This window comes from Myotis lucifugus, unplaced genomic scaffold (assembly GCF_000147115.1).
Source record: "Myotis lucifugus unplaced genomic scaffold, Myoluc2.0 scaffold_45, whole genome shotgun sequence".
In the NCBI taxonomy this organism is placed as follows: domain Eukaryota; kingdom Metazoa; phylum Chordata; class Mammalia; order Chiroptera; family Vespertilionidae; genus Myotis; species Myotis lucifugus.
This window is the reverse complement of record NW_005871093.1, coordinates 6,740,464-6,766,334: the sequence shown is the minus strand read 5'-3', so window position 1 is coordinate 6,766,334 and position 25,871 is coordinate 6,740,464. Positions and strand designations below refer to the sequence as shown.

At 50.7% G+C, this 25,871-nt stretch overlaps 3 protein-coding genes across 8 annotated transcripts in view; 2 read left to right on the top strand and 1 right to left on the bottom strand.

The window, feature by feature from the left end:
• PRKRIP1 (PRKR interacting protein 1) overlaps positions 1–4,315 on the top strand; it is a 15,211-nt gene extending 10,896 nt beyond the window's left edge. The window contains exon 6 of the mRNA XM_006088267.3: positions 3,040–4,315. Within this exon, the coding sequence (XP_006088329.1) occupies positions 3,040–3,140 (101 nt within the window). The 3' untranslated portion in view covers positions 3,141–4,315. The remainder of the gene's footprint in view (positions 1–3,039) is intronic.
• Positions 1–21,346, top strand: part of ORAI2 (ORAI calcium release-activated calcium modulator 2) — a 32,201-nt gene extending 10,855 nt beyond the window's left edge. For 2 of the 5 annotated variants that reach the window (XM_023753490.1, XM_023753489.1), the window contains exons 2-3: positions 13,544–13,781; positions 18,135–21,346. In XM_023753490.1, coding sequence (XP_023609258.1) covers positions 13,554–13,781; positions 18,135–18,674 — 768 coding nt within the window. In that variant the 5' untranslated portion in view covers positions 13,544–13,553 and the 3' untranslated portion in view covers positions 18,675–21,346. Of the gene's footprint in view, positions 1–9,827; positions 9,893–13,543; positions 13,782–15,537; positions 15,671–18,134 lie in introns of those variants that run through there. The other 3 variants (XM_006088265.3, XM_006088266.3, XM_014455396.2) reach the window with 3 other exon arrangements.
• Positions 20,601–25,871, bottom strand: part of ALKBH4 (alkB homolog 4, lysine demethylase) — a 10,822-nt gene continuing 5,551 nt past the window's right edge. Inside the window, exons 2-3 of one of the 2 annotated variants that reach the window (XR_002829124.1) lie at positions 23,911–24,702; positions 20,601–20,708 (exon numbers count right to left, since the gene is read on the bottom strand). Coding sequence is in view for 1 of the 2 variants with exons in the window: in XM_006088263.3 (XP_006088325.1) it covers positions 24,118–24,702 (585 nt within the window). In the remaining variant the exon portion in view is untranslated. Of the gene's footprint in view, positions 20,709–23,790; positions 24,703–25,871 lie in introns of those variants that run through there. The other variant, XM_006088263.3, reaches the window with a different exon arrangement.

Below are 25,871 nucleotides of genomic sequence, written 5' to 3'. Positions count from 1 at the left end.
CATCAACAATGAATGAGAATTCTTGTTGCTCCACATCCTTTCCATTCAATTGGTATTGTTAACTTTTTGAATTTTAGCCATATTTATGTATGTGTTGTGGTATCTCGTTATAATTTGTGACAGCATTTTTAAAATTCCTATGCCCTCAACATTAAGCATAGTAGTAATAAGCGCTTCATTATTTATTACTTATTTCTGTTGAAAGAATGAGTGGGTAAAATAATGTTGCTGAATTACCAAATGACTTAAATAGTCATTAGATTTCTCCTCTTTGAGAATGATACTTCTAGGCCCTGACAACATGTAACCCTCGCACAGGAATCAATTGTGTTTACATTTTTAGGGGCTTTTCAATCACAATGAATGCTTTGAGCCCTCCTGTTAATCAGCATCTCAAACATCCAAAAACTCCCATTTCACAAACATCCAGGTTGATCAGTATTTTACTGTTTCTCTTTTTTTTTCTTTTTTTTGAGGGAGGGGGAGAGAAAGAAACATAGATTTGTTGGTCCACTTATTTATGCATTCATTGATTGATTCGTGTATATGCCCAAACTGGGGATCAAGCCTGTAATCATGGCATATCGGGATGAAGCTCTAACCAACTGAGCTACCCAGCCAGGGCTTTATGTTTCTTTAAGATCAGAATTAAAGATCAAAGCCTATCCTCTGGTCCTCCTATGTTCAGACCTGTCCAGGTGTGGTTGATGGTTCTTAGAGAGGCTGAGACAGAATATGCTAAGTTATGGAATAAAACAGAAATAATCAGCAGTTCCAGCCTTAGACCCAAGTTCTAGAGCAGAATTCCACAGCTGGCATATGGGTCAATGGGCTGCAAGAGGTGAGACCTTGAGCCCCCCCTCGGCCTTCAGGGTGGATAAAAGCTGAGTTGAAGGCCTTGGACCAGTTGCACCATGTGCCATAGAATTATCCTTTTCCATGTGTGCCATGACATGAGAGAGCCTGGGGAGTACTGCCCTGAGTCCAGGGAGCTCAGAGCTAGGTTTTTTTATTGCTCTAGTTTTTCCTTCAATCTCTGTAGTATGTGTGTGTGTGTGTGGGGGGGGGGGGGGGGGGGGAAGGGGAAAATACATATAAAATTTACATCTTAACTGCACAGGTCATTGGGATTGAATACATTCAAATCATTTTGCTACCATTTTCACCATGAATCCCATAACTCTTTTCATCTTATAAAACGGAAACTATACCTATTAAACAGTAACTCCTATTCCTCCTCCCCCAGTCCCTGGCAACCACATTTTACTTTCTGTCTCTGTGATTTTCATTATTCAGGAAACCTCATATAAAAGGAATAGAATATTTGTCTTTCTATGACTGGCCTGTTTCACTTAATATAATGTCTTCAAGGTTCATCCATGTTTTAGCATGTGTTAGAATAATATTCCATTGTATGGCTAAACCATATTTTGCTTATTCATTCAGTATGCTCACCTCAGTCCTGTGTCCACCTTGTTTTTCTTTTGCCTGAGTTTCCTTATGCATTTCTTCAGACAAGGTTGTTAGAAGCCTGAAGAGAAATAGTTCAGGTCTGAATCCTGGATCCTTGTTTTACTGATTATGAGACCTTCATAGAAAATTACTTAACTTCTCTGAGCTTTATTCCTCATCTGTAAAATGGATATGTGGTAGGTATTTAGAGTTAAACAAGACAGTAAAGAATTGGCACAGTGCCTGGAACATAATAGATGTTCAACAAATATTATTAAAACATGCTCACCATTTGTACTTCTGAAATTTCTCATTCTTTTTGGCATGAGGTTGAGGAGGAGGAGGAATATCCTAAATTTATTAAATTAAATCTTAGAGATGATTTAACCCATTGCCGTGAGTATTTTTAAGTGTCTCGTCCTAGGGTGTGAAAGTGATTTTTAGACTATACTGTGCCTGGGCACCCCAAGGTTTCCTGCCTTGAAGCTCTTTGGCCCTGTGATGAAAGCAGGAGCAAATCTCTGGGTGCCTGTGGGCGCTGGAATTCCTGCACCTCTGCAGGGAGGAGGCCCATTGATGGGCCTGGGTGAGCCCACAGTGCCTGCAAGTGGCCACCTGGGCTGGACTGAGCTGGAGGACTGGTGCTGCCTCTGAGGGCTCTGTCTCTGCCTTGTTCTGGCTTTTACCCACTCCTCTGCTCCCAAAAAGAGGGAGGAGGAGTTGGGAACATGTTGTCTTTGTGCTCTGCTTTTGGCCAGCTCAGTGGCACTGTGGGTGCTGGCAGTCATGCCAGGGAAAACACTGGAATTCAGAACTGCACATGGAGTGTCAAGAGAAGGTTTCTAAGTCTGTGGGAAGAGCCAGGAAGCTGACATATTTGTGTGGGCAGAGCCCTTTGCTACACAGTTTTTTAAAATCCCTTTGCTCCTGGCCAGTGTGGTTGACTATCCTCCCAGCACCAAAGATCGCAGGTTCAGTTACTAGTCAGGGCACATGCCATGGTTTCAGGCTCCATCTCCTGTAGAGGGCATGCAGGAGGCAGCCAATTGATGTTTCTCTCCCTCTCCCTCTCTCCCCCTTCCCTCCCCCCTCCCTTCTCTCTCTCTAAAATCAATTTTAAAAAAAAAACATATTTTAAAACAACCCTCCAATCACTTTAGGGAAGAAAAGAAAAAGAAAATCCTTTTGCAGACTGCAGTGTGAGAGCTTGAGACATCAACAGCAGTATTGTCAGTATTAAATGCTAAATGTTAAAGGGCTGGTTGGGGACGTTGCCCTGGCAAAGTGGTGGTGAGGACCATATAAAAACAGTGAAGCTTGATGTATGGGGCATCAGGCGCTGTGTATGCTGCTGGATCTTTTTAATAACGATGAGATCTACCCACCAGCGGTGGTAGATCAGTTCTGTGATGGACTTTTATGCTGGGCAGTGGAGGTGAGGACTGACAGATGAGGACCTCTTCTGGCTCACTTGTCCATCCAGGAATGACAGCTTCCTAATGTCTCCACAGCACTTCTTTTTCTAAAGCATCCTGGATTACCTGAGTGAGTGTGGACATCTCTAATCCGAATGTCATGTGATTACAGGATCCGGTCAGAACCAAGAGCAGCCATCCAGTAGTTCTGAGGAGACATCTGGGACAGAGGAGGAGAAAGAGGAAGAGCCCAGCTTCATCATGGGGCGATGACAGTGTGGCCACAGTGGCTTTCTGGAGCCCAGGGCCTCAGAAAATCCTCCACATGACCCAAGGAGAAAGGCGACTGTTTGAACTGTCTCTCTCCCAAGGCCTCGCTGGATAGAAGCAAATAGAAGCCATCCTGACTGCTTGTGGCCCTGCCAATAGGGACAGAGAGGACTGTCTCCTGGACACTCAAGGGCATTGCCAAGCGGAGTTCATTCATGTTCCCGCTGAAGGGGGGAAACGTTTAACTTGCCCCTGCTGTCTGTTCTCTCATATATCGATGAGTTTTGGGCTGGTATCTGTGAAAGGAATGTTTATTTATTAAAGAACAGAAAAACTTGAGGTTTTGATTGGACCTGTGAAGTGCAGAAGTGTAGGGAAGGCTGTGAAAATTAGGTGATGGGGATGAGGCCTGTTACACGGGCCTGTTCCCAGACTCATTGAGTGAAATGGCCTTGGTTCTGGAGCTGACTTGCACTGCAGGGCACCTGACCTCCATTTCCTTCAGCTGAGGGTGCAGACTGCACCTCAGAACATGTGCCCCTGCCCAGCTGCTCCCAGTACACAGGTGTGTTTTGGGAAGCCTTGGGCATATGCAAAGGGAGATGTGGTGTGCAACCAGGGAAAATGATGGGAGACTAATAAAGAAGCAGGTGGAGAATCCAGGCTGGGCTGAATCAGAGTGGAGGACATGGGGAATCCTAGCCAGACTAGAAGGGGGAGGAGGTGGGAATCCATGGGCCAAAGCTGTGTTTTCATCCTGAGGTCAAGGGGGTTCTAATCAGAAATTTGAGGTTGCCTTTCAGGCAACAGGAAGGACAGAGATGGTTTCTAATTAGAGCCTTTGCTCACTTTTTGGATTATCTCCATCTCTAGATTTCTAAGAATATCTCACTGCTTTTATGGAATTTGATAGAATTAAGGATCATGGTTTTGAGTGAATGTTTTCTTTCACTTTTATAGTATTGATTTCCCTGGCCCTGCCCTGGGCCAGGTGACATTTGTGATCATTTCTGCCCTTTCAGCAGTTCAAATCACAGGAATTTTTTTGTAAACTTCCCTATTTTATTGTAATACATCAAAGTCTGGTTAATATTAAGTGATTCACAGGAATATTTCTTTTCCTGGAAGCTGAAATGGAAAGTCAACCCTAATAAATTCACACACACACTCTGGCCTTACATTTTGAAATCCATGTTTCTCTTTTCAGGGACTGGCTGGTTGGTTTTCCTTATTTCCCCGCAGCCTGTGTGTCACAGCTCTTGCTTTAAGTCCAGCCTGGATCTCGTGGGTGTTGTCTTTCACTGGAGACTGTGGAGTGTGGAGTTGGAAGACTTGGGTTCGAGCCCTGACCCTGCCTCTGATGAGACTGGGAACTCTGGGCAAGTCACTTCCTACTCCCGCTGGTGCACCTGGCTGAGAGCTCAGTGATGTGTGTGTTGGACAGGTGGCTGGAAGGCTAAACAAATAGGATACCAGGCAGGTGTTTATGTTTCACACCTTAACTAGATTTCAGAAGGTGATGTTTAGGTAGGATGTTTCTGACAGTTTTTTAAGGGGTCATTTATACCTTAGGTTGAATGACTCAGTTTCTCTTCTTCAGGGTATTGCTTATTTGGGAAAGAGGAACAATTAGATGCCATCAGTGAGAAAGAAGGGGGCGATACTGAGAGGATACCCCCCCCCCAAAAAAGGTCATGATTGGGGAGAATCATTAAGTAATGCCCTATGATTAGCTTGTGGATAGGAAGAAATTAACAAAGGTATACATAACTTGGCTGTCCCATGTGTAAGAATTTTGATTTATCAAACATTAGACCTTCGTTCACTCACCAAATACTGAGCACTCAGTGGCAGCCCTGAGCTAGGAGGCCCAGTTATTTGTATTAGAATACTGTTTGCCCTTTTATTAGAAGTCCCATATAGATTTACCAAACAAGATTTATAAACAGGTCTGGAAACCAGCCCAGGTCACCCAGCAAATTGGTGGAGCTGGCCTTTGGACCCATGTAGCGTGATCCAGAATCCTTCACCCTAGCCCCATCCCACAGCACTGTGCTGCCCTAGGGAAGAAGCTGTGCCGAGCCCAGACCTGGTGGGGAGGGGCTCCCGGGGCTGCTCTTGGTGCCAGGGCTGTAGGCTATAGGGCCCTCCTTTAATAAGCCCCTGGTGCGTTTGTGTGCATAGTAATACAGGATATCACTATGTCATAGTTTTAAATATAATTGATTCTCATTTTTTCACAAGTTCTATGTTTATGAACTCACCAAAATTTATTTGTAATCCCAAAATTAATACTCATGTTTTTGTGGTCATTTGCAGACATTCACAGAATGGCAAAAAAATTTTTTTTAATATATTTTTTACTGATTTTTTACAGAGAGGAAGCGAGAGGGACAGAGAGTCAGAAACATCGATGAGAGAGAAACATCGATCAGCTGCCTCCTGCACACCCCCTACTGGGGATGTGCCCGCAACCACGGTACATGCCCTTGACCGGAATCGAACCTGGGAACTCTCATTCCGCAGGCCGACGCTCTATCCACTAAGCCAAACTGGTTAGGGCAGAATGGCAAAATTTTGAGTTGCCTGATGCACACGTTCCCAACTGAGGTTAAACAAGGTAGTGAGTGCTCTGCCTTCTTGTTTCAGCGCAGACTTACTTAATAACAGGTTCTTTACATTTATTGCTTATTGTTGGTGGTTTCTGTTTAAAATGTCCCCCAAATGTAATGGTGAAGTGCAGTCTAGTGTTCTTGTTTTATTTTTTGTCACTCCTCACCTGAGGATATTTTTCCATTGATTTTTAGAGAGAGTGGAAGGGAGTGAGGAGAGATAGAGAAACATTGATGTGAGAGAGACACAGCAGTTGGTTGCCTCTAGCATGTGCCCCAACCAGGGCCTGGGATCAAGCCTGCAACTATAGTACATGCCCTTGACCAGAATCAAATCTGGGATGCTTCAGTCTGCGGGCAGATGCTCTATCCACTGAGCCAAACTGGCTAGTGTTCTTAAGCACAAGAAGGCTGCAATGAGCCTTAGATATCCTTCATTCAGGCATGAGTTATAGCACTGTTGGCTATGAGTTCAATGTTAATGAATCAATAATACATATTGACAAAGGTGTCATTAAACAAAAACATACATAAAATAAGGTTATGTGTTGATCAGCTGATGTGATCAGGGGCTCACAGAAATCCAACCCTCTACTTCCTGATCAACAATAGAAGGGACTGGCTGGGCGTGGTTCAGTGGTTGAGCATAGACCAATGAACCAGGAGGTCACGGTTTGATTCCTGGTCTGGGCACGTGCCTGGATTGCAGGCTTGATCCCTAGTGGGGGGCATGCAGGAGGCAGCTGATCAATGATTCTCTCTCACCATTGATGTTTCTATCCCTCTCCTTTCCTCTCTGAAATCAATAAAGATTAAAAAAAAAAGCTAAAATACTCTAAAAAAAAAAAAAACCAAAACAATGGAAGGGAGGGGACAGGTGGGAAGTTCTTGGAATAATGTAGACTGTAGGTAATGATGGCCTGAATTAGTACAGAGGCCATGGGGGCAGAGGGAAATGGTAGAAATTCCAGAGACATTTAGGTGGGAGAATTCACAGCACTTGGTGGTAGGAGAGGAGTCAGGAATGACACTGGATCTATAGCGTCACTAGCTGGGTGGATGGTCACACAGCCCCGGAAATAGGTGATCCAGGAAGCAGAGCAAGTATGTAAGGGAAAGGAGGAATTCAGCTCTGGGCATGGTGAAGTTTGGGATACCCCCTGCCAGGCTGGAAAAAGATCAGGGTTAGAGGTGATGATTTAGGCTCCTGAAACAAGGGGAGTGGGAGAGACCAGTCAGGAAGAATAGAGAGGGAGACCCAGACAACCCTGAGAAACACCCGCATCTAGGGGACAGACAGAAGAGGACCATCCTGCACAGGGGGAAAGTCAGGTGGGGTCACTGGAGCAAAAGAGGAAAGTGTTTCCAGATGGGGGGAGGTGCGCGGGGGGGGTAATCAATGACAGACAAGGCAATGGCTGAAACACCTTCTGGATGTAGCAATACAATGTCAGTGAACTGCAGAAGGCTGAGGAGGAAGTGAAGGAAGTGATGACAGCTCTCTTATCAAGTTTGGCATCAAGTGGGAAAAGATGGTGGCAGGAAGGGGTCAAGCTGAAGAGGAAGGAGACTGAGAGAGAGAAAGTGGGTCCCATCAGAACAAGGAAGAGAGGCAGTGGTTTGAGAACTAAGTGAGAAAGAGTCAGAAAGCGGGATATTTGAATGTGAGATTTCACAGAGGGTGATGACAAGGAATAGGCCGTAAGAGTGAATGGCTAAGGGGACTGGATACACTGTTTACACCCGCTGTGTGGCCTTTCCGGTTTGATAAGATCTGGGGTGGAGAGGAAAGTAGAGACCTCAGTCTTCACTGAACGATGGGCGTCTGCTGAAGAGGAAAACTAGCATATGGTTGACCCCAGAGGTGTGCCTCAGAGAGCTGGCCTTTGGGGTAACTTAGGCCTTGGGGGAGGAAGCAACTTGCCAAGGTCAACCAACTAGGAAAATAGCCAAACATCTGCTGGGGAGCTGGTACTTGTGGACGTTTAACTGAACCTCCTAACCCCTCCATGTAACTCCCATTCAACTACCTGGGCACCTGAGGGGCCCTCCAACGATTAGTACTGTGATCATTCAATCTCCTTTCAGCCCAGCCGGTGTGGCTCAGTGGTTGAGTGTAACCTATGAACCAGGAGGTCATGGTCCAATTCCTGGTCAGGGCACATGCCCAAGTGGCCGACTCGATCCCCAGTGTGGGGGTGTGCAGGAGGCGACTGATTGATGATTCTCTCTCATCATTAGTGTTTCTATGTCTCCCTCTCTGAAATCAATATCTATATCTATATCTATATCTATATCTATATCTATATATATATATATATATATATATATCTCCATCCTTTCAATCTGGTGCCTTCATCTTTCTCAGTCTTTGAGGGGGGGGGGGAAGGAAAGGTCATTTTCTGTGTTTGGTAGGAAGCTAACTCTGAAAAGCACTGGTAATTATTTTGTTTTTGTCCAATCATGCTGGATTAATGTGCTTGGGGTGGAGGCATCGCTGACTAGCATAGGAATTTTTGCAAAGGTTGTGCATTCTGGCTTCAAGGCTGAGAACTCAACAAGCAAATGACTGTTGCTGAAAGAATTCTCATCTATGACCCAACTACTGTAGTTTAGTGTTTTTCTTCCTGTTTTTTTTTTTCCAGGTCATTTTATGAAAAGCTTTGAGGTTTGAAAGCCACAGTATGGTTGCATTTGGGGGATTTTGCCCCTTTCCTGTAGCCATGGAGGCAGGGCAGTAATCAGTCCCCAGGATTTTCCTATAACCTTTGTTAGGGCAATAACCAGAGGGGGAACTGGCTTAATTTGTTTTGTACGTGTCCTCCTGGACCAGAAGATACTATTTTTTTGGATAAGTGTGTCACGGTTCAGTGCTGTGTGACAGATGGAAAAATCCTATGTAGGGCATGGAGGAAGGACTGAGGGGCCGTCTGGCAGGCAGACTGATATGAACCCATCTCGCCGGGTGGTTCCATTCATGTGCCCTTCCTGAAAAGAACGGCCCTGTTGGAATATCTAGATTGTAAAATCGGAGAGTTCGCCATTGCGGATGAGAGGTTTCCCCTCCACCAGCGGATGGAAGGGCCTGGGTCTACGCGGAGACATTTTCACCCCAGGTGCCTTACTTCTGAGAACCCTAGAGGACCCCCCCGCGCGCGTCCCCCCCAGGGTTGGAATCCCGAGCGTCCGGCAGCCGGGCTAGGCCCTCGCGGTTTTCCCTGGGCCTGGGGGCCAGGGGGGGGGGGGTGCGGGGAGGAGTGCGCTCTGGGTGACCACCTGACAGCTCCAGCCCGCGTATGCCACCGCCCACCCAGGCAAACTCGCGCGTGGCTGTCTGGGCCCTTCCCAGTCTGCCCTTCCACCGTTTCCCCCACGTTCTTCCCCTCACTCCTGCCCGCCCTAGTCACATAACGGGATCCCTGATCCCTCTCTCTCTTTGCAGGGTGCGCCCTTTTGGCCTCTCCCCATCCTCCTTATGGCCAACAGATCGGTCCTGGGCATCCTCCGGGACTGACCCCTGAAAACCCATGTGGTCCTATTCTGCGCTTTAGACCCACACACCGTGGGCAAGGCAGGCCCCACCCTGCCCTGGACTTGCTGTCCAGACCGAGGGTCAGACAGCGCAGCCTTATTTTCCTGTCACTGGGGCTCAGGGAGGCTGGCCTGGGGCGGAAGAGCGAGGGATGCCCGAGCTTCCGGCTCGCCCAGCCGCCGCTGCGTCCATCCCTGTCCACTGCTACCCAGGGCGCGCCCGGGGACCGGAGAGATGCGCTCCCTCTGAGGGTGCTCGGGCCTGAGCGGGAACAGAGTCCAGCCGCCAGGGCTCCCTGGGACCCCCAAGGAGGGGCCGCGAGCCCCGCCCCTCCGGGGCCACAGGGTCACGTGGTCCGCCGCTCCCCCGAGGGCGGGTCACGTGACGCTAGCGCGCCGTTGCCCGGGCAGCCGCTGCGGCGGGCCGGCGGGGGCGGGACAGCCGGCGAGGCGGGGCGGCGGGGGACCCCGGGGGACCGGCGGAAGGAGGCAGGGGGCCGCGCTCTGCGCCCTGGCCGGGCCACGGGGCCACAGGGCCAAGCCGGAGCCGCCGCCGGCCGCGAGCCGGAGCCGAGCCGGAGCCGAGCCGGGCCAGACGGGCAGAGCAGCTCGGTGAGTGCGCGTCGCTGGGGGTCTGGAGGAGGTAGCTGGGTCCTCGCCCGTCTGCGGGACCGGAATTGCACCAGGGGAGGGACGGGCTTTCTCCTGGGCAGGCTCGGAACGGGGTGGGGTGGCGGCCAGGTGACCCTAACTCCGCGGATCCCCGGGCGGGTTGCGGCGCCGAAAGGACGGGCAAGTCGGGGGCGCGGGCCGAGTCCGGTCTTGCGGCGCCTGGGGCTTCCCTGGCGGGAGGACGGAGATGCAGATGGACTCTTCTGGGAGACCCCAGTGGGACTGCTGGGCCTCCGTCCCCCGCAGGTGTGACAAAGACAGAGAGAATGAGAAACAGACGTTTCTGCGGGGCACTCACCATTGCTCACGCTCCATATGCTTAAAGGAAGTTAAGATGGGCAAACCCCAAACCCACCCCTGGATGTGTTTAATCAGGCCTGCCAAGGACGGTAGCTAATGTAGAGAGAGTCCCAGTTAGTGTACTAAACCTCCTTTTCTGACTTCCCTTTTATAGAAATAAACAAACCCTTCCAGGTTCCACCAGGAGAGCCCCTGCCACCTGACTGAGATGTCGGCTCCATCTTGCCCCACCCTACCCCCCCCTCCCCGCCCCAGTTGAGTGTGAGGACCAGACTCTGCCCCCCCTCGGGCAGGGGACACCTGGCATAAGGGAGGACAGTGGGGCTGGCAGGGACAGGATGGATTTGAATCAGGTCTGGGCTGCTCCCTTTGCAGGAAGTGGCTTCTCTATCTTCAGGACCCAGGCTCCAAGCAGACACACAGCCCTTCCTTCCCACCCCTGCCACTCCGAGGATGATCACCGGGCTGCTGGGACTGCCCTGACCACTCCCAGGAGGCCACCATCTCCACTCTGGAACTTGAGCCCAGCCCCTGCTCACTGATGGCCCCAGAACTTCCCTCTTCTTCACCCCATACTTACCTCTGTGTTTTTGGAGGTTACCAGGCCCTTCTGCCATTTCATGTGGCACACAGACCAGGCTGATACCAGATTGTTTCCCTCATTAGCTTCTTCCATGACCCATACTGTGCCCTGCCAGAGAAAGCCCAGCAGTCACACACCCTGGGCTGCCCTGAGCCCCAGTACTCCCTGTGTCCTGCCCCCTCCCCCATTTCCTTGACCCCCCTCTGCAGCCAGTCCTCCTGCCATGCGCCCCTGCCTCTCAGAGCCCTCCCATGTGGGTAGCATCTTGTCTTTGAGGGAGAGTCCCTCTTTGCCAATATTGCCTTCACTACCTATGTCCTTATCCCCTATCCTTGCTCCCTAGAAGGGACCTTCTGCCTGCCCAAAGCTGAGGCAGCCAGCACCTCCTCTGCTCCCTAGGCCCTCTCACCCCCTCCACTAAAGCATTTAGCTCATCGAATGAGAATCACCCCTTATCTTGTTCCCCACTGGGCACAGAAACTCACAGGGTTCTTGCCCTCTTCATGTTTGATGCCTAAATACCAAATGCTGTCTTACTTTAGGGCTCCGTAAACATCTCTGCGATGCAGGATGTTGGATGGAGAGACGGATACTCTGAGGGGGGCAAAGGTTGCGCCTTCTACCCCTCCACATGCAGTACACGGTTTTTATCATACCGTTAGGCCCACTTCTGTTACATGTGGGAAAATGAAAGAAAAGTGCATTTCCAAGTGATGCCATCCTACATTATTTGGAGCTAACCAAGGGATTGGTTAGTGAGCAACATTCCTCTGTGTTCTCCCCCAGGGAAGGGACCTTCCAGTTATTAAAGTACTTGAAAGTAGTCCTGCTGCTGCAGACGTGGGCACGGGGGCAGTGATGCTGCCAAGTAGGCATCCTAGTAATTGACATCTCTGGCAGGAATGGAAGAGCACAGAACTGTTCCCCAGGGTCCTATTGGCCAGTAAAAGCTGGTCTCCATAGCCTGGCGTGAACAAAGAGGAAGGCACCCCAAAACAGAGCTCTTCCAACTTCCAGGACCTTCCCATGAAACCCTTTTAGAGATTGGCATGGATGGATCAGGTTTGGGGCATTTTCTCAGCTGCTGACACTGGTAAACACCCCTGACTCCCCCTGCCCTCCCCCCATCCCCGGCTATGCTCCCTGGGATCCAGAAACCCTTATCTGTTTGTAATCGCCTTAAGCAGGCTTTTCATGAGGCCTGTCAGGGCCTAAATGTACAAGTTAATATCTGATGCTAACTGAGCTGTGAGGTGCCTGTGTCCTTGAAACTTGCCCTGCAGAGTAATTAGATCTGATCCCAGCATGCTGCCAAACAGGTCAGCCCCTTGGGCCACAGGAGACCACCAATCCCTATTTGGATTAGTGGAGATTTGGGTTTAAATTCACAAATCTTGACAAATCAGTCCTTCTGATCTTCATTCGGTGTTATTGTCTCACCAGATGTCTTCCTGGGATAACTCCAGGGGTCTCCAGTCTCCATCCTATATAATAAAAGGCTAATATGCAAATTGTCCCCTCCACTGGGAGTTCGATGGGGACCAGGAGGCAGGGCCTCACCCATGCACGAATTCGTGCACTGGGCCTCTAGTTTCTTTATAAAACATTCTCGTTGTCAGTTAGATTTAATTTTTCATTTTGTTAAAAGTTTCCATTGCAGCCTGGATATGGCTGTACTTTAGGTATATAAACCAAGTATTTTTGGGTGAACCGTGATTAAAATTAAGTTGGAACTGCCGGTTTAGACATTTGGTGTATGGGCTTGGCAAAGGAGCCATCTGTGGGATTGACTCAACCTCTCTAAGTGAATCCCGCCCCGGCAGAATGAAAGGCAGCTCCTCCAAGCCTCGGTTGCCCTCCCATGGCCGGTCCCCAGCAGCCATATGGGCACCCAGCTGGCTGCCGTGGGGATGGGGTCCTGTGGGGAGAGCCCCTCCTCGGGTGAACAGGGGCACAGCCAGAAAAAGGCTGCCTTCTTGGCCGGCATGCAACGCACATTGTACGTTGTTCCTGACCTGCTTCTGGGTGGGAGTTTTGTATATAGCAGAGCAGCTCCTTCGCTTTGATCTATTGAAAGTCAGCTCCCCACAGGAGGGTTTATAAAAAAATAAGATTTAAGTTGGATTTGAGAAACTAGCAGCTGCCTGGGAAGGTGTATTTCACATTGACACCTGGACATTGAAAAGCAGTTGAGTCTATAGGTCCTTTATCTTGTTCAGAGCCCTGTAGGGTGGGGATGTCCTCATTTGAAGATGATCAAGGTCAGCAAGGTCAGGTGTCATGTTCAGCATCACACAGTCGGGTCAAATCCAGACTTGGTAACTTGAGGTCCTAGCATCTTTCTAAATGCCACAGCTCCTTACTCCCTAAAGGTAGGTGCAACTTGGAGGACGGTGTTAGGCGCTCTTGGCCAACATTGGAATTCCATTCACCCAGAGCCACACTCAGCTGGAACCCTTCTGAGCTCAGGATGGCGGGAACAGTGTTGAACACTGTGGTGGTTCTTGGAAATGCACTCCTGAGCCTCCTCTCCTATAAATGGTCCATGTGTGGGGACTGCATCAGAGACCAGGCCCCCTACTCACACACCGCTGGCCCCCATGGCGCTAGTGTAGGGTGTATACAGGGGCCCCAGAGAAGATAAACTGGGTTTTCCAGGCCCCAGGAACCCTTTGGGATACCTGAGTGTGTCTCTCTCTTGCCCCCAGCCTGGCTCCCATGATGAGTGCTGAGCTCAATGTGCCTGTGGACCCCTCCACCCCCGCCTGCCCTGAGCCTGGCCACAAGGGCATGGATTACCGGGACTGGGTCCGCCGCAGCTACCTAGAACTGGTCACCTCCAACCACCACTCCGTGCAGGCCCTCTCCTGGAGGAAGCTCTACCTGAGCAGGGCCAAACTGAAAGCCTCCAGCCGCACCTCCGCTCTCCTCTCAGGCTTTGCCATGGTGAGTGCAAACACTTGGTGGGAACATGGCTTGCAAAATGGGCTCTGGCACTCCCTCTGGGCCCTGCTGGCAGCCAGGATGGACCATTAGGAAGTTTCCCCACATCCCATCTCCTCCAAGGTGACTGTGACTGCTCTGTCAACCAGAGGGGCTGCTGGGCATACAGGGGAGTTCCCAAGCCTCAGAGCCCACAGAAAGAGCCACTCTCACAGTCACATATAAGTGTTTGCCTGGCCAGGAAGTTAGGGTGGTAATTAAAATAGCTTTAGATTTCCTGGAGAAAAGTACCCACATCTGCTCATCTCAGGAACTGTGGATTGATTTGGGTGTATGCAGTGTAGCCCAATTGGGGTGCAGATGCCCCCAAATGTGGCCTCCAGGGTGACTAATCAGAGCCTCTGGCCTCACTCCCCGCTGCCCACCTGTGGCTTTCCTTCTGAGTCATCCCCAAGACAAGCGAGGACAGGAGTCCGTCTCAGGCAAAACTGAGGGCACTGTTGACTCTAAAGCCCTCAACCCACATCCCTTTAGGGAATTGCCCTGAGGATGCAGATGTCAGGAGTCACACTCTTGGGGCTGCGGCAACCTCTCTCTCTCTGTTGTATGTTCAGAGGTCCTATTGGGCCGGAAGCAGGGGTTTATTTTTTATGTAAAGACAGTTGCTGTTTTTCTGTAGTCCAGAGCCTCAGTTGTCAAATTGGCAGTGCAGAAAATAAAAAGCTGTCAGGGTGAGCCACTGTGGTCATTCCTCTGACAAGGGCCTGCTTGGTCATCGGTAGGGCCACCTTTGGAAAAATGACACCCTACACAGTCAGGGCATGACTTCATACAGAGTGAGGCAGAGGTCACCAAACTGAGAGGCAATAAATTTGGGTTTAGGTCTGCTTTAAAGCAAAGGCTTATTTAGGTCTTGTTTTCTTAAACATAATTACAAAAGTGTGCAATTACATGGTGCACAACTTTGGCTCATAGTGATTTTCTTCCTGTGGTTTCCATCACATTAAAAAGACAAAATTTTTCCCAGCCACTGTAGCTCAGTGATTGAGCCTTGACCCATGAACCAGGTCACGGCACGATCAGATCAGGGCATGATCCCTAGTAGGGGGAGTGCAGGAGGCAGCCGATCATTGCTTCTCTCTCATCATTGATGTTTCTTTCCTTTTTTAAAAAATATATTTTTATTGATTTCAGAGAGGAAGGGAGAGGGAGAGATAGAAACATCAATGATGAGAGAGAATCATTGATTGGCTGCCTCCTGTACTCCCCCTACTAGGGATCGAGCCTGTAACCCGGGCATGTGCCCTTGACCGGAATCTAACCAGGGACCTTTCAGTCCGCAGGTCGATGCTCTAGCCACTGAACCAAACCAGCTAGGCTCATTATTGATGTTTCTATCCTTCTCCCTTCCTCTCTTTGAAATCAATTTAAAAAAACCACACATTAAAAAAATACAGAATTTTCTCAAGCTTAGTTTTAAGGAATGTGTGTGAGAAGTTTAAAAATCACTATTAAAATTAGAGCGTGTTTCTACACCACAGAAGAAATACAGTATTGCATTACATCTTGCTCACCTGTACGTATTTCACTTTGGGAAACGAACTCTGGGAAGTCTTACACGACATGATGCAGTGAGACAGTTTCCTTTCTGTGTGGGGCCTGGGTCTGGGAAATCGCTTCCTGTCTGCAGCTGTCTTATAGACCCTGGCCTTCCAAACATTTGGATTTCCAAACTTAGGGCAGCTTTCCTGTTTTCCAGCCAACAAAATACTCATCCAAGTTGACGGCTTTAGAACCACTCATTCAAAATTTGAAAACTAGCCCTTGAATAAAGTTATCAAAAAGAGTGACTTCCGGAGGAGGAGTCTGAGATGTACTGGCAGCCTGCAAAGGTATGACGTGGTCTCAGGATGAGAACAGTGGGCCCCAGAGTGCTCTCATTAGCTTGGCAATGGCGGTCATACTTCCCAGTAGTAATTCATTTCTTCAGCATTTAGGGAATATCTACTGTGTACCAGCAGGTGCTTCATTAAGCAGCCTGGGGATACATTTTAGAAGCCACACGGTGCCCTTGCCTTCTCTTCTAGGAGGTCCCTCTCAGGGAGGCTGCCCAGCCTAACATGCACCAAGATTCCGCCATCGCAGTGAAACAGCATGGAGCCAAGTCAAGGGCAGATTAATAGACTAGTAAATCAGATAACCATTCAGGCTGTGGTACAGCTTGGGAGGAAGAAGTGACCAATACAGATCCTCAGATAGCATTTGGCCATGGCCAAATAAGGGCAGGGACATGCACAAATGAAAATAGGCAGTTTGCTAGGTGGAGTCCCCTCTTTATACTATGTATTTCCTAATTAGAATTGCAAAACAATAAGTACTTATGCCAAACTTAAGCTTATTTCTTCATGTTTATTCTTCTAACACAGAGAACCAGTGATTTGAAACCTACTCTTTATATAAACAAAATGAAAAATGGCCTTTTGGCTTTTTCTCCTCTTGAGGCAGAATACAACTGCTTCCTTGTAGGCCTTTTAATCGTCTTTGTTTCTTATCTCGGTGCCCTCTGTGGTTTACAACATCCTTTTGTTGGGCCAGAGCCTACCCAGGCCACAGGGGCACAGAGAAAAGACCACCCTTCAACTTCTGTCATGGGCTACTACCTTTTTGGAGCAGTATTTACTGCTGGGTTTCTGTTCAGGTATGGTCCACTAGGACTGCTGTATCTTCTTTTTAACTACCACATGTGCCATCTCCACTGAGGGGATGAGGTGCTCACTCTGAGAAGTGGTAGTTGCTAGAAGTTGTGACATCCTTATTATTAATTGAACATATATATTTTATTGATTTCAGAGAGGAAGGGAGAGGGAAAGATAGAAACATCAATGATGAGAATCATTGATCGGCTGCCGCCTCTACACCCCCTATTGGTGATTGAGCCCATAACTGGTGTATGGGTCCTGACTAGGAATTGAATCGTGACCTCCTGGTTCATAGGTTGATGCTCAACCACTGAGCCACACCAGCTGGGCTCTTGTTAATTTTTAAAAACAGGGATGACTCAGATCTAGGAGGCAAACACAGTGGGTGGAAAAACCTTCCTCTGGCTTCTCTCTTTCTGCCCCACCCCACTCCCTTCCTGGTCTGATTTCGTACTTTCGAGTACCCGGGAGAAGGCCCTTGGTGAGACCCAGAGCCCTTACTGGGCCTGGACTAAACCCTCCACTGGGGAGGTCCACAGGGCTGAGTGCTGGGATGGTGGGCGGTAGAGTGCTGGGCCTCAGAGGGCGCTATTCTGAATGGATGGGGTCTGACCTGGCAGGGGCAGAGGCAGGAATGTGTTGCTCAGTCTGTAGTTTGAAAGCCACGTAGGGACTGGGGTGAGCATGTACTACCTAAATGGCTATAAGCGTTCACTGCTACAGAGATAAGCGGGGGCTTTTTCTGGTTCCCTCTGTGTCTGTTTTTTTTCCCTTTCATTTAAAAAATAACTTTTATCATTTATTACACGTCCATAGTTTAGAAATTAAATACAGTTGACCCTTGAACATGGGTTTGAGTCCACTTACACATGGTGGTGCGCCCAACACTCCGTGCTGCTCCAGGGCCAGCTACACTGTGACTTGTAACAATCCCAGCAGCCCTACCTGTATTCTCCACTCCCAGAGGCAGCCTCTTGCAGCTTTCTCAGTCTTCTCGGTTCCAAAGGACATTTGGAGACTCTGTTTCTTTATCCATTTTGGACGTTACCTGTTGGCATCCTGTGACTGTGGATGACGGTTCAGCTCACTCTTCCCAGCCCACCCTCCTTCCCACGGCTGCCCCTCCTCGCATGGCCCTCATGTCCATCACCATTCCTGGCCTTTAGATATAGATGCCGTTTCTCTCTCTGGCTTTTGGTGTCAGCTGAGAGGTGCACCCTGTGGTCTGTGTGAGGCTGTCTGGGTTTGCAGCTCTAAGTCTGGGCACCATCAGAAGCCTCTGTTTTTACTTTTTTTTTTTTTTTTACCTTTTAAAAGGTCTGTTTTTATTTTTAAAACAACAGGGGGGTTTTTTTGCAGCTAAGCCACACTACAGCCTGGCTCTGATATCAATAGCAAAGCCACATGCGCCCTGGCTCATAGCTTGGCACCTCAGGTACACCACACATCCCGTGTCTGGGAGGCACCTGGAGGGTGACTCGCCCGCTTGGTGCTGCTTTAGTCTCTCTGTACCGTTGGATTTTTTCTCCGTGAGATCTCTTTAGCGAATCAGAAAAAAAGGCAAGTTCAAAACAGTTGAGCAGCAAAGAGTGTCCTGTGCTCTGCAAGGGCCTGGAAGGTGCTTGCCCAGCCCAGCAGCATCCGCTCTGCCTTGCAGGTGGCCATGGTGGAGGTGCAGCTGGAGACGCAGTACCAGTATCCACCGCCCCTGCTCATCGCCTTCAGTGCCTGCACAACGGTGCTGGTGGCCGTGCACCTCTTCGCCCTGCTCATCAGCACGTGCATCCTGCCCAACGTGGAGGCCGTGAGCAACATCCACAACCTCAACTCCATCAGCGAGTCGCCGCATGAGCGTATGCACCCCTACATTGAGCTGGCCTGGGGCTTCTCCACCGTACTCGGCATCCTGCTCTTCCTGGCTGAGGTCGTGCTGCTCTGCTGGATCAAGTTCCTGCCTGTGGATGCACGCCACCAGCCCGGCCCTGCACCCGGCCCCAGTGGCCACACAGGCTGGCAGGCCGCCCTCGTGTCCACCATCATCATGGTGCCCGTGGGTCTCATCTTCGTGGTCTTCACCATCCACTTCTACCGCTCGCTGGTGCGCCACAAGACCGAGCGGCACAACCGCGAGATCGAGGAGCTGCACAAGCTCAAGGTGCAGCTGGATGGGCATGAGCGCAGCCTGCAGGTCGTGTAAGGGCGAGACTCCCCTGGGGGCTGGGAGCCAACAGAAACAGCCTGCTTTTGAGGGAATTTTAAAAATGTAAATTGCCATGAGGCTGCCTAGACACTGCCAGATAGTTCAACACCAAAGTTTTACTCCTGTCTTAATGCCGTAAAATCCAGCTCATTTTCCCTCAGAAAATGGAAATCCTTAAACAAGAGACTGATTCTGTTGCTAAGAGCTTAGGGCAAAGAAAGGCTGAGTCCTTGGCCCTGGGGACTCAGGCAGGGCTCCAGCACTGTGGTCATCTCAGAGATGGGGAAGGAGTGGCCAGCAGTGCAGGGAGCCTGGAGGAGGCCGGGGAGTCAGGGTAGGTAGGGCTGGGAGTTCAGAGGATTGCCCATGACTCCTCAGGTGCACTGCCTGGCAGCCAGGTGGCACATTTGATAGTACCAGCCTGCTGTGATTCAGTGGAAATTGTGGCAGTTAGATGGGCACAGGATTACTGCTGGGCCTGGTGCTTCCCTCCCCTGCTCTGCAGGGGTTTGGGTGGCCTGGCTTGAGGGCAAGGCAGGAGCCTGGGGCACATGTCAGCCCAGCAGGTATGGGTACTCCAGGAGGAGGCAGACTTGTCAGGGCCTGGGGGAGACTTCCACGAGTGGAGGCCTGGCAGAGTTGGGGAGGCATGTCTGGGGGCAGCCTACTTGAGGAAGCTGATAACTAAGGGGTACGCCAAAGCACACTGGGCTCAAATTCTTTCTTCCCAGCCAGCCTGGAGCCCTGGCCACATTGACCCAGCAAGGCTACCAGGTTGGGAAGAGCCCACAGTCCAGAGGCCTACATCTCTTGGCCACAGAATGCCCTCTGAACCTGATCCTCCAGGCTCTGGTCCCAGAAGGCCAGGGGCATTTGCTCAGGTGGCAGAGCCTGCCCATCTCCCTGCTGCCCATGGTGCCTGGCAGCAGAGGGGCAGCTTGGGGGACGTGCTATCTAGACAAGGCTGTTGGCCTGGTCTGGTCTAGGGGTGGTAGCACCAAGGGCCAGCCCTGGCCAAATGTGGGTCTTGCTCATGAGATGGAACAAATGCAGAGAATGCACAACCCCACATCATGCTTCCCCCTGGGCCCCAGCCTCTCAGCCACAGCCGGCGCGTTTACTGCCGTGCGCAGCATGGGTTCTGGTTGCCCTAGCTCGTGTTCTTGGGCTGGTCACATACAGGCTGCAGCTCAGCTTACGTGTGAGCATGCTATACCCCAAGCTGCTTCTAAAAACCACCTTTACCACATTGGCTGGCAGCCAACTGGAGAAGGAGGCCATTTCCTCATTGGACTTCATGCTCTGATGACATTTCTATCCACAGCCTAATATCTCTGTGGGATCTGGGTGGCCTGGCTGAAGTTTCTGGGAATGTGACCTACTGGTGAGAGCATAAACCTCAACCTGTAACTCTGAAATGCTGACTGGTGACACTTACGGGGAGCCTGGACATGGTGTCCCTCCAGGCCAGAGAAGAGGCCTGGCGTCTTCTAAAGGGCGTGTCCCCTGTACCTTCTGCAGACATCTGTCCTGACTTGCTTGCTCTCTAGTGCATGTTTCCTCTTTCCCACAGTCTTGTTGAAAAGGCTTAATTGGTTTAATGTGTTTGCTTTGCAAAAGAATGTCAGCATCACTGCAAGACAGCCACTTAGTGACCTGGCAGTGACAAAACTAGCTGGGAGCAGGCAGCAAGCTCTTCCTCTGGCCTGAGCCTTTTGAGGGGTCATGCTGAGCTCACTCCTGCTGCCACTTTCCTGGGCCATTTGGTACCGCTGCCCCAAGTGTGCCAGGTCCACGGAGTCCCATGTTCCCCAGACTGGAAAGCACACCCCCAGTGTCAGTGGGGGCCCATTATGCCTGATCCACGGGCAGAGCTTTCGGCCTGACCGCAACAAGGTCAGATACGAGGTGCACAATGACAGTGCCACATACCACGTTCAAACTGGGAGATGAACGTTCCTGTCATTTCCTGTTCTCATCCAGAGCGCTTTCCCAGCTCCAGCCTTTCTAGAGACATGAGGCAAAGAATTTCTGTGGGAACAGAGATGACAGTGAGTCTGGGGACTGGTGATGGGCGGGGTGGGGGAAGGACCACCTCAGGGTAGCGGCGGAGCTTGTCTGGAGATGGAGGATAAGCTACACATTGGAGCTGCAGGAACAACTCTGCAGGGCAGTTTAGGGGAGGGGCTGGCAAATTACAGGCTAGAAATTCGGATTCCGGAGGTTTAAGGAGATTGTGGACTGTTCCAGTACAGGCCTCTCCATGGGGAGGCGCCATGGGCCGCCCCGGGGCAGCGTGGGCTTGCCCTGTTTCCCTCTGAGCAGAGCCTTCCTGGTGCTCGTAAAACAAATGCCTGCAAATACTTGAGGCCCGTTCCAAAGTGGAACACAGTCTCCATTTAGTACCTGACCAGAAGTATCAAAACTGAAGTGTTTCTATTTTAGAAACTGGGGGGGCAGAACATATTTTAGTGTCTTCTAGGAAGGTCTGTGGAGGATAAAATCACAGAAGCTGAGCGGACAGGGTTCATCTGTAGTCCTATCTGTCTTGTGATTAGTTCATTATGCATGACACTGTGTAGGTTATGTACGGTGTACAGACCACAGTCCTGTATATGGATTTTTAAAAGTTGCCCTGGATTGAACTGAATAAACAAGCTACACACTGCTCTTTCTGTCTGGGTGGAATGCTGTGATAGCTGCTGGTCCTTCCCTGGTGTCTGCTGCATCCTGGATCCTTAAGCCCCTCCTGCCTCCTCCTATTTGGTGATCACCGCCAGTGTCCTAATAGGCTTCCCAGGTCAGAGACTTCTCTGGAATAGACAGACAGGGGACTTGGACCCAGTCGTGCCTGGCAGCTTCCCTTCCCTTTCCAGAAACACCGCAAGGGGCAGCCCCAGGTTTCCAGAAACACCGCAAGGGGCAGCCCCAGGTATAGCCGAGTGCCAGCAGAGCCATCTGGACAGGGTCAGCTTGAAGTCCCGGCTTTCTCCAACCCCAGGAACCTGTGGCTCTGGGCTGAGGCAGGTGTCCAGCTGGGCAGCAGTAATGCAGAGCCCTCCCTTGGCCTGGTGGCACTCACAAGGAAGCTCCCAGATTTTCTGTTTTGTAATAGTTGCCCAATGAGGTAGAGGCCCTTCTAGGAAAGAATTTCTGTCCATTATTAATTTTCTGGCACTTTAAGCCAGACAGTCCTAGGAATTAGGCATGCAAAGCAGGTGACACCACTATAGGGAAAGTTCTGCCAATACAGGGGGCCAGACTGCCTCTGCAGCCCGGAGGGAGGACTCCTCAGGCCCTGTGGCACCAAAGGCCTGAGCTCTGGACAGAGCTCAGGGGCAGCAAACTGACTCTGTAGACCATTTCCCCAGCAAGCCTAGCAAGCCCGTGGCCAGGCCCACTTACTGTTCAGCTGACCTGCTGAGAGACACTCACTCCTGACTCAGATGCTTCCAGAAGGTTGAGGGGTAGCGTCCACAGAGCCCTGGACAGGGCCCAGCAGGGTAAGGTGGGACAGGACTGAGCCTAGACTCCGCTCTAGGCCCATTTAAAACATGCAGACAGGTACAGGGAGTTTCTGCACAAGTCTCAGCAGAAATAACCAAGGGTCCTCCCTGGACTGAGCTCAGCCCCCCCGTTAGGACCAACCTGGGCCTCACTCCCCGACCCTGTGAACAGGAACCAGCCCCAAGTTTCCTCAGTGCAGGCTGAGGAATGCCAATAGACTCCCCCAACTTACTCTGGAAGAGGGCGCTGCAGGAACCCCCCTTGGACTGGATGCTTCCGTATTAGTATCTTCCCATACAGCCTTCTAGTCTGAGACTGTAAGAGCATTAGCACAGACAAGCATCCAGTGCTGAAGGAAGGCAGGAAAGCTACCTAAAATACGGGGGTGAAGCAGACGTGTGCCCCAGGCTGTGGCTGCTGGGATCAGCCCTTCAGAAACACAGGACAGCAGTTGCACTGGTGCCCAAGAGCGGCTCTGGAGGAAGCACCCAGCCTGGTCACACCCCAGCCCCACCCCATGGGCAATGGGTGCTTAGGTGAGACGGTGAGCACCTGGGGCCTGACGGTCTCCACATAGCACAGTGGTTCTCAACCTTGGCTGCACATGAGAATCACCTGGGAATCTTTTTAAAATCCTGATTTCTGGGCCTCATCATTAGTAACAAAGAAACAGAATTTCCGGAGGATGAGAAGAAGCTGTCCTCCACCCTCCTATTGAGTGAGCTGACCCGGAAACAGCAGTTAAGGCATCTGGGAGCTCACCGACCCCCACCCAATAGCCACTAGAAGCCCACACAGCCTGTCCACTGGGTCTTCACAGCATTCTCCAGTGCAAGCAAGTGGCTCAGCAACTATGACACCACTTCATGGGCAGTGCGGTGGCCAGTGCCTCCCCCAGCCTGCCTGCTCTCAAAAGCTCCAGAGTGACTATGAAGACCAGTGCCGGCCATGAAACTTTCCAGGCTAGGGCACTGGTCCTTCAAGTCTGGCTCCCAGCATGGGGCGGGTGAGCTGAGTGTATTTTGTCACATAAGCAACAGGAGAGAGGGTTGGCCATGCAGACCCAGGGAACATTGCCATCTCCCTCCACCTCCACAGCCTGCACGCCCGGCCACAGGTGCACAGGGGCAGCCACCCATCGAGGTGAGCACCACACACAGCACCAGCACCAGCCAGTGAACCACCTTGTACTATCCTGGGAGCTGAAGAGACCTTCCCCACTTTTTAACATCATTACGTGGGCGGAGGTGGGTTGGGCTATGAGGAAAATCTGGGAGCTTCCTCATGAGTGCCACCAGGCCGAGGGAGGGCTCTGCATTACTGCTGCCCAGCTGGACACCAGCCGGCCCACCCCGTATTTAGGTTCCTGCTTTCCTATGTGTGGGCTAAATCTCTCAGGAGATTTCCCTCTCCTTGCTGCATCCTGCACCCCAAGTCTGGGTCAAGCATGACCCAGGCAGAGCCTGACTCAGAAACTGTCACCAGCTCTGAAATCTGACACAGTAATAGCCCCAGATCTTCTACCAATCCATCTCTGATCTGGCACGCTACCCAAATGGAGGGACTGCAGGGTGGGGCACCGGGAAACCTCGCTGAGACAAATGGATAAAGGAGAAAATGGTTTTAAGTGATTCCAAAGTTTTTAAAACTCAAATTATGCCACTTCGTCAAACTGTGACAAATTAACCCAAACAAGTGGCCATAGTGCAGCTCAAAGGGGACTGACCTGAGACACATCCCCATCAAAACCAGTTCCCGGCAGGGCTCATGCTGCCATGGCGTCAGGGTGTCAGCAGTCTTCTCTGGAAAACCTAATGAGCTGGGAAGGAAGACACTTGTGCTGGGCTCCCCCTTCAAGCCTGGCAAAGGGTCAAGTCTGGAGCCGGCACCCCGGGCCAGGCCCAGTGCCAGCTCCTGTCCCCAGGAAGGCGGCTCACATGGGTCTCCCCTGAAAGGAGAGAGAGATTTGCAGGAGCTCCTGCCCAAGTTCTTGCTGCCTCCCACCAGGACAGAATTCGGCCGACAGCTCCCTGAAGGTGGCACACACACGGCGGGCCTCGACATGTCTGCGGTGGATGGCATGCTTCCACTGGTGCCGTGCGGCTCCGGTGAGCACAAGCAGAGAGCGGCGGGGTAAGGGGACGGCCACCTCCACCTCCTGGCACAAGACGGACCTACTAGGGGCCATCACACCTTCCAGAGCTTCCGGGAAGCCGGATGGGGCCAGGCAGAGCAGTAGGCTGCCGGGCGCCTCCCGGGACATGGACAGCACGGTGGGGGACAGGAGGTTGAGGCTCACTAGCCGCTCCCCCCACAGCCAGGTGTCATCCAGGTGGGGATCGATGGCTGAGCCCCGTTCTGGGCAGTAGTCCAGGTTACACTGCTCCACGGGCCGGAAGTCCTCCAGGATGGGGTAGAGGCCCATTCTCCGCACTATCTCCCGGCTGAAGCTGGGGAGGCCTTGGAAGCCAGCAGTCTTGAGCTTTTGTTTCCGAAAGTTGACTTTGGGACCATAGTCCTAAAGTATGAGGACAAAAAGGAAGTAGAGAAATGTCTGCGTTTACAGAAATGTTATCACACACTAGGTCTAAAGAATTCAATCACAGTGACCAAGAAAAGAAAAATTTCTGACTTCACGGGTCTGACATTCCAGTAGGAAGAGGCCAACACCACAAAGACATACATAAACAGGAGACATCAGGTGGCTGTAAATGCTAAGGGAAATAATAGTGCAGGGATGGGGATATGAAGTGTTGGGGACGTCTTAGCCCAGGTACCCGAGAAAGCAGAGCTAGAGACAAAAGGCCCCTGTGCGGGTAGTGCATCCAGGCGGTGATACCGAGAAGTTGAGATCTGGGACGAATGAGCAGCAAGGGAGGGAAGGCCCATCAAGGCAGCATTAGCAAGGCGGGAGCACCGGGGCTCAGAGCCACAAGGAAGAACAATTATCACGTAACATGGCAGGTCTACCTGGTATATACCTAAGAGAATTGAAAACAGGTCCACACAGAAATATGAATGTTCACAGCAGCACTATTCACAATGGCCAAAACTAGAAACAACCCAAGTGTTTACCAGCAGATGAATGGACAAACTAATGGGAATATATCCATACAATGGAATAGTTTAGTCATAAAAGGCAGTAAAGCACGGGTATATGCTGCAAAATGATGAGCCCTGAAAACATTAAGCTAAGTGAGACACCAGACACAAAAGGTCACATATTGTATAATCCCATTTACTAGTACATGAAATGTCCAGAATAGCCAAACCCACAGAGACAGAAAAAGTAGATTAGTGGTTGCCAGGGGACAGGGGAATAGGGAGGGACTGCTAATGAGTATGGGTTTCCTTTGGGGGGATAAAAATGTTCCAGAACTAGATAGTGGTAATGGTTGCACTACTTTGCCATTGTGACTATACTAAAAACCAATCCACTGAATTGTACATTTTAGTTTTTATGTATTTTTATTGATTTCAGAGAGGAAAGGAGAGGGAGAGAGAGATAGAAACATCAATGATGAGAGAGAATCATTGATTGGCTACCTCCTGCACACCCCCAACTGGGGATTGAGCCCACAACCCGGCCATATGCCCTTGACCAGAATCGAACTCAGGACCCTTCAGTTCACAGGCCAATGCTCTATCCACTGACCCAAACCAGCGAGAGTTGAATTGTACATTTTT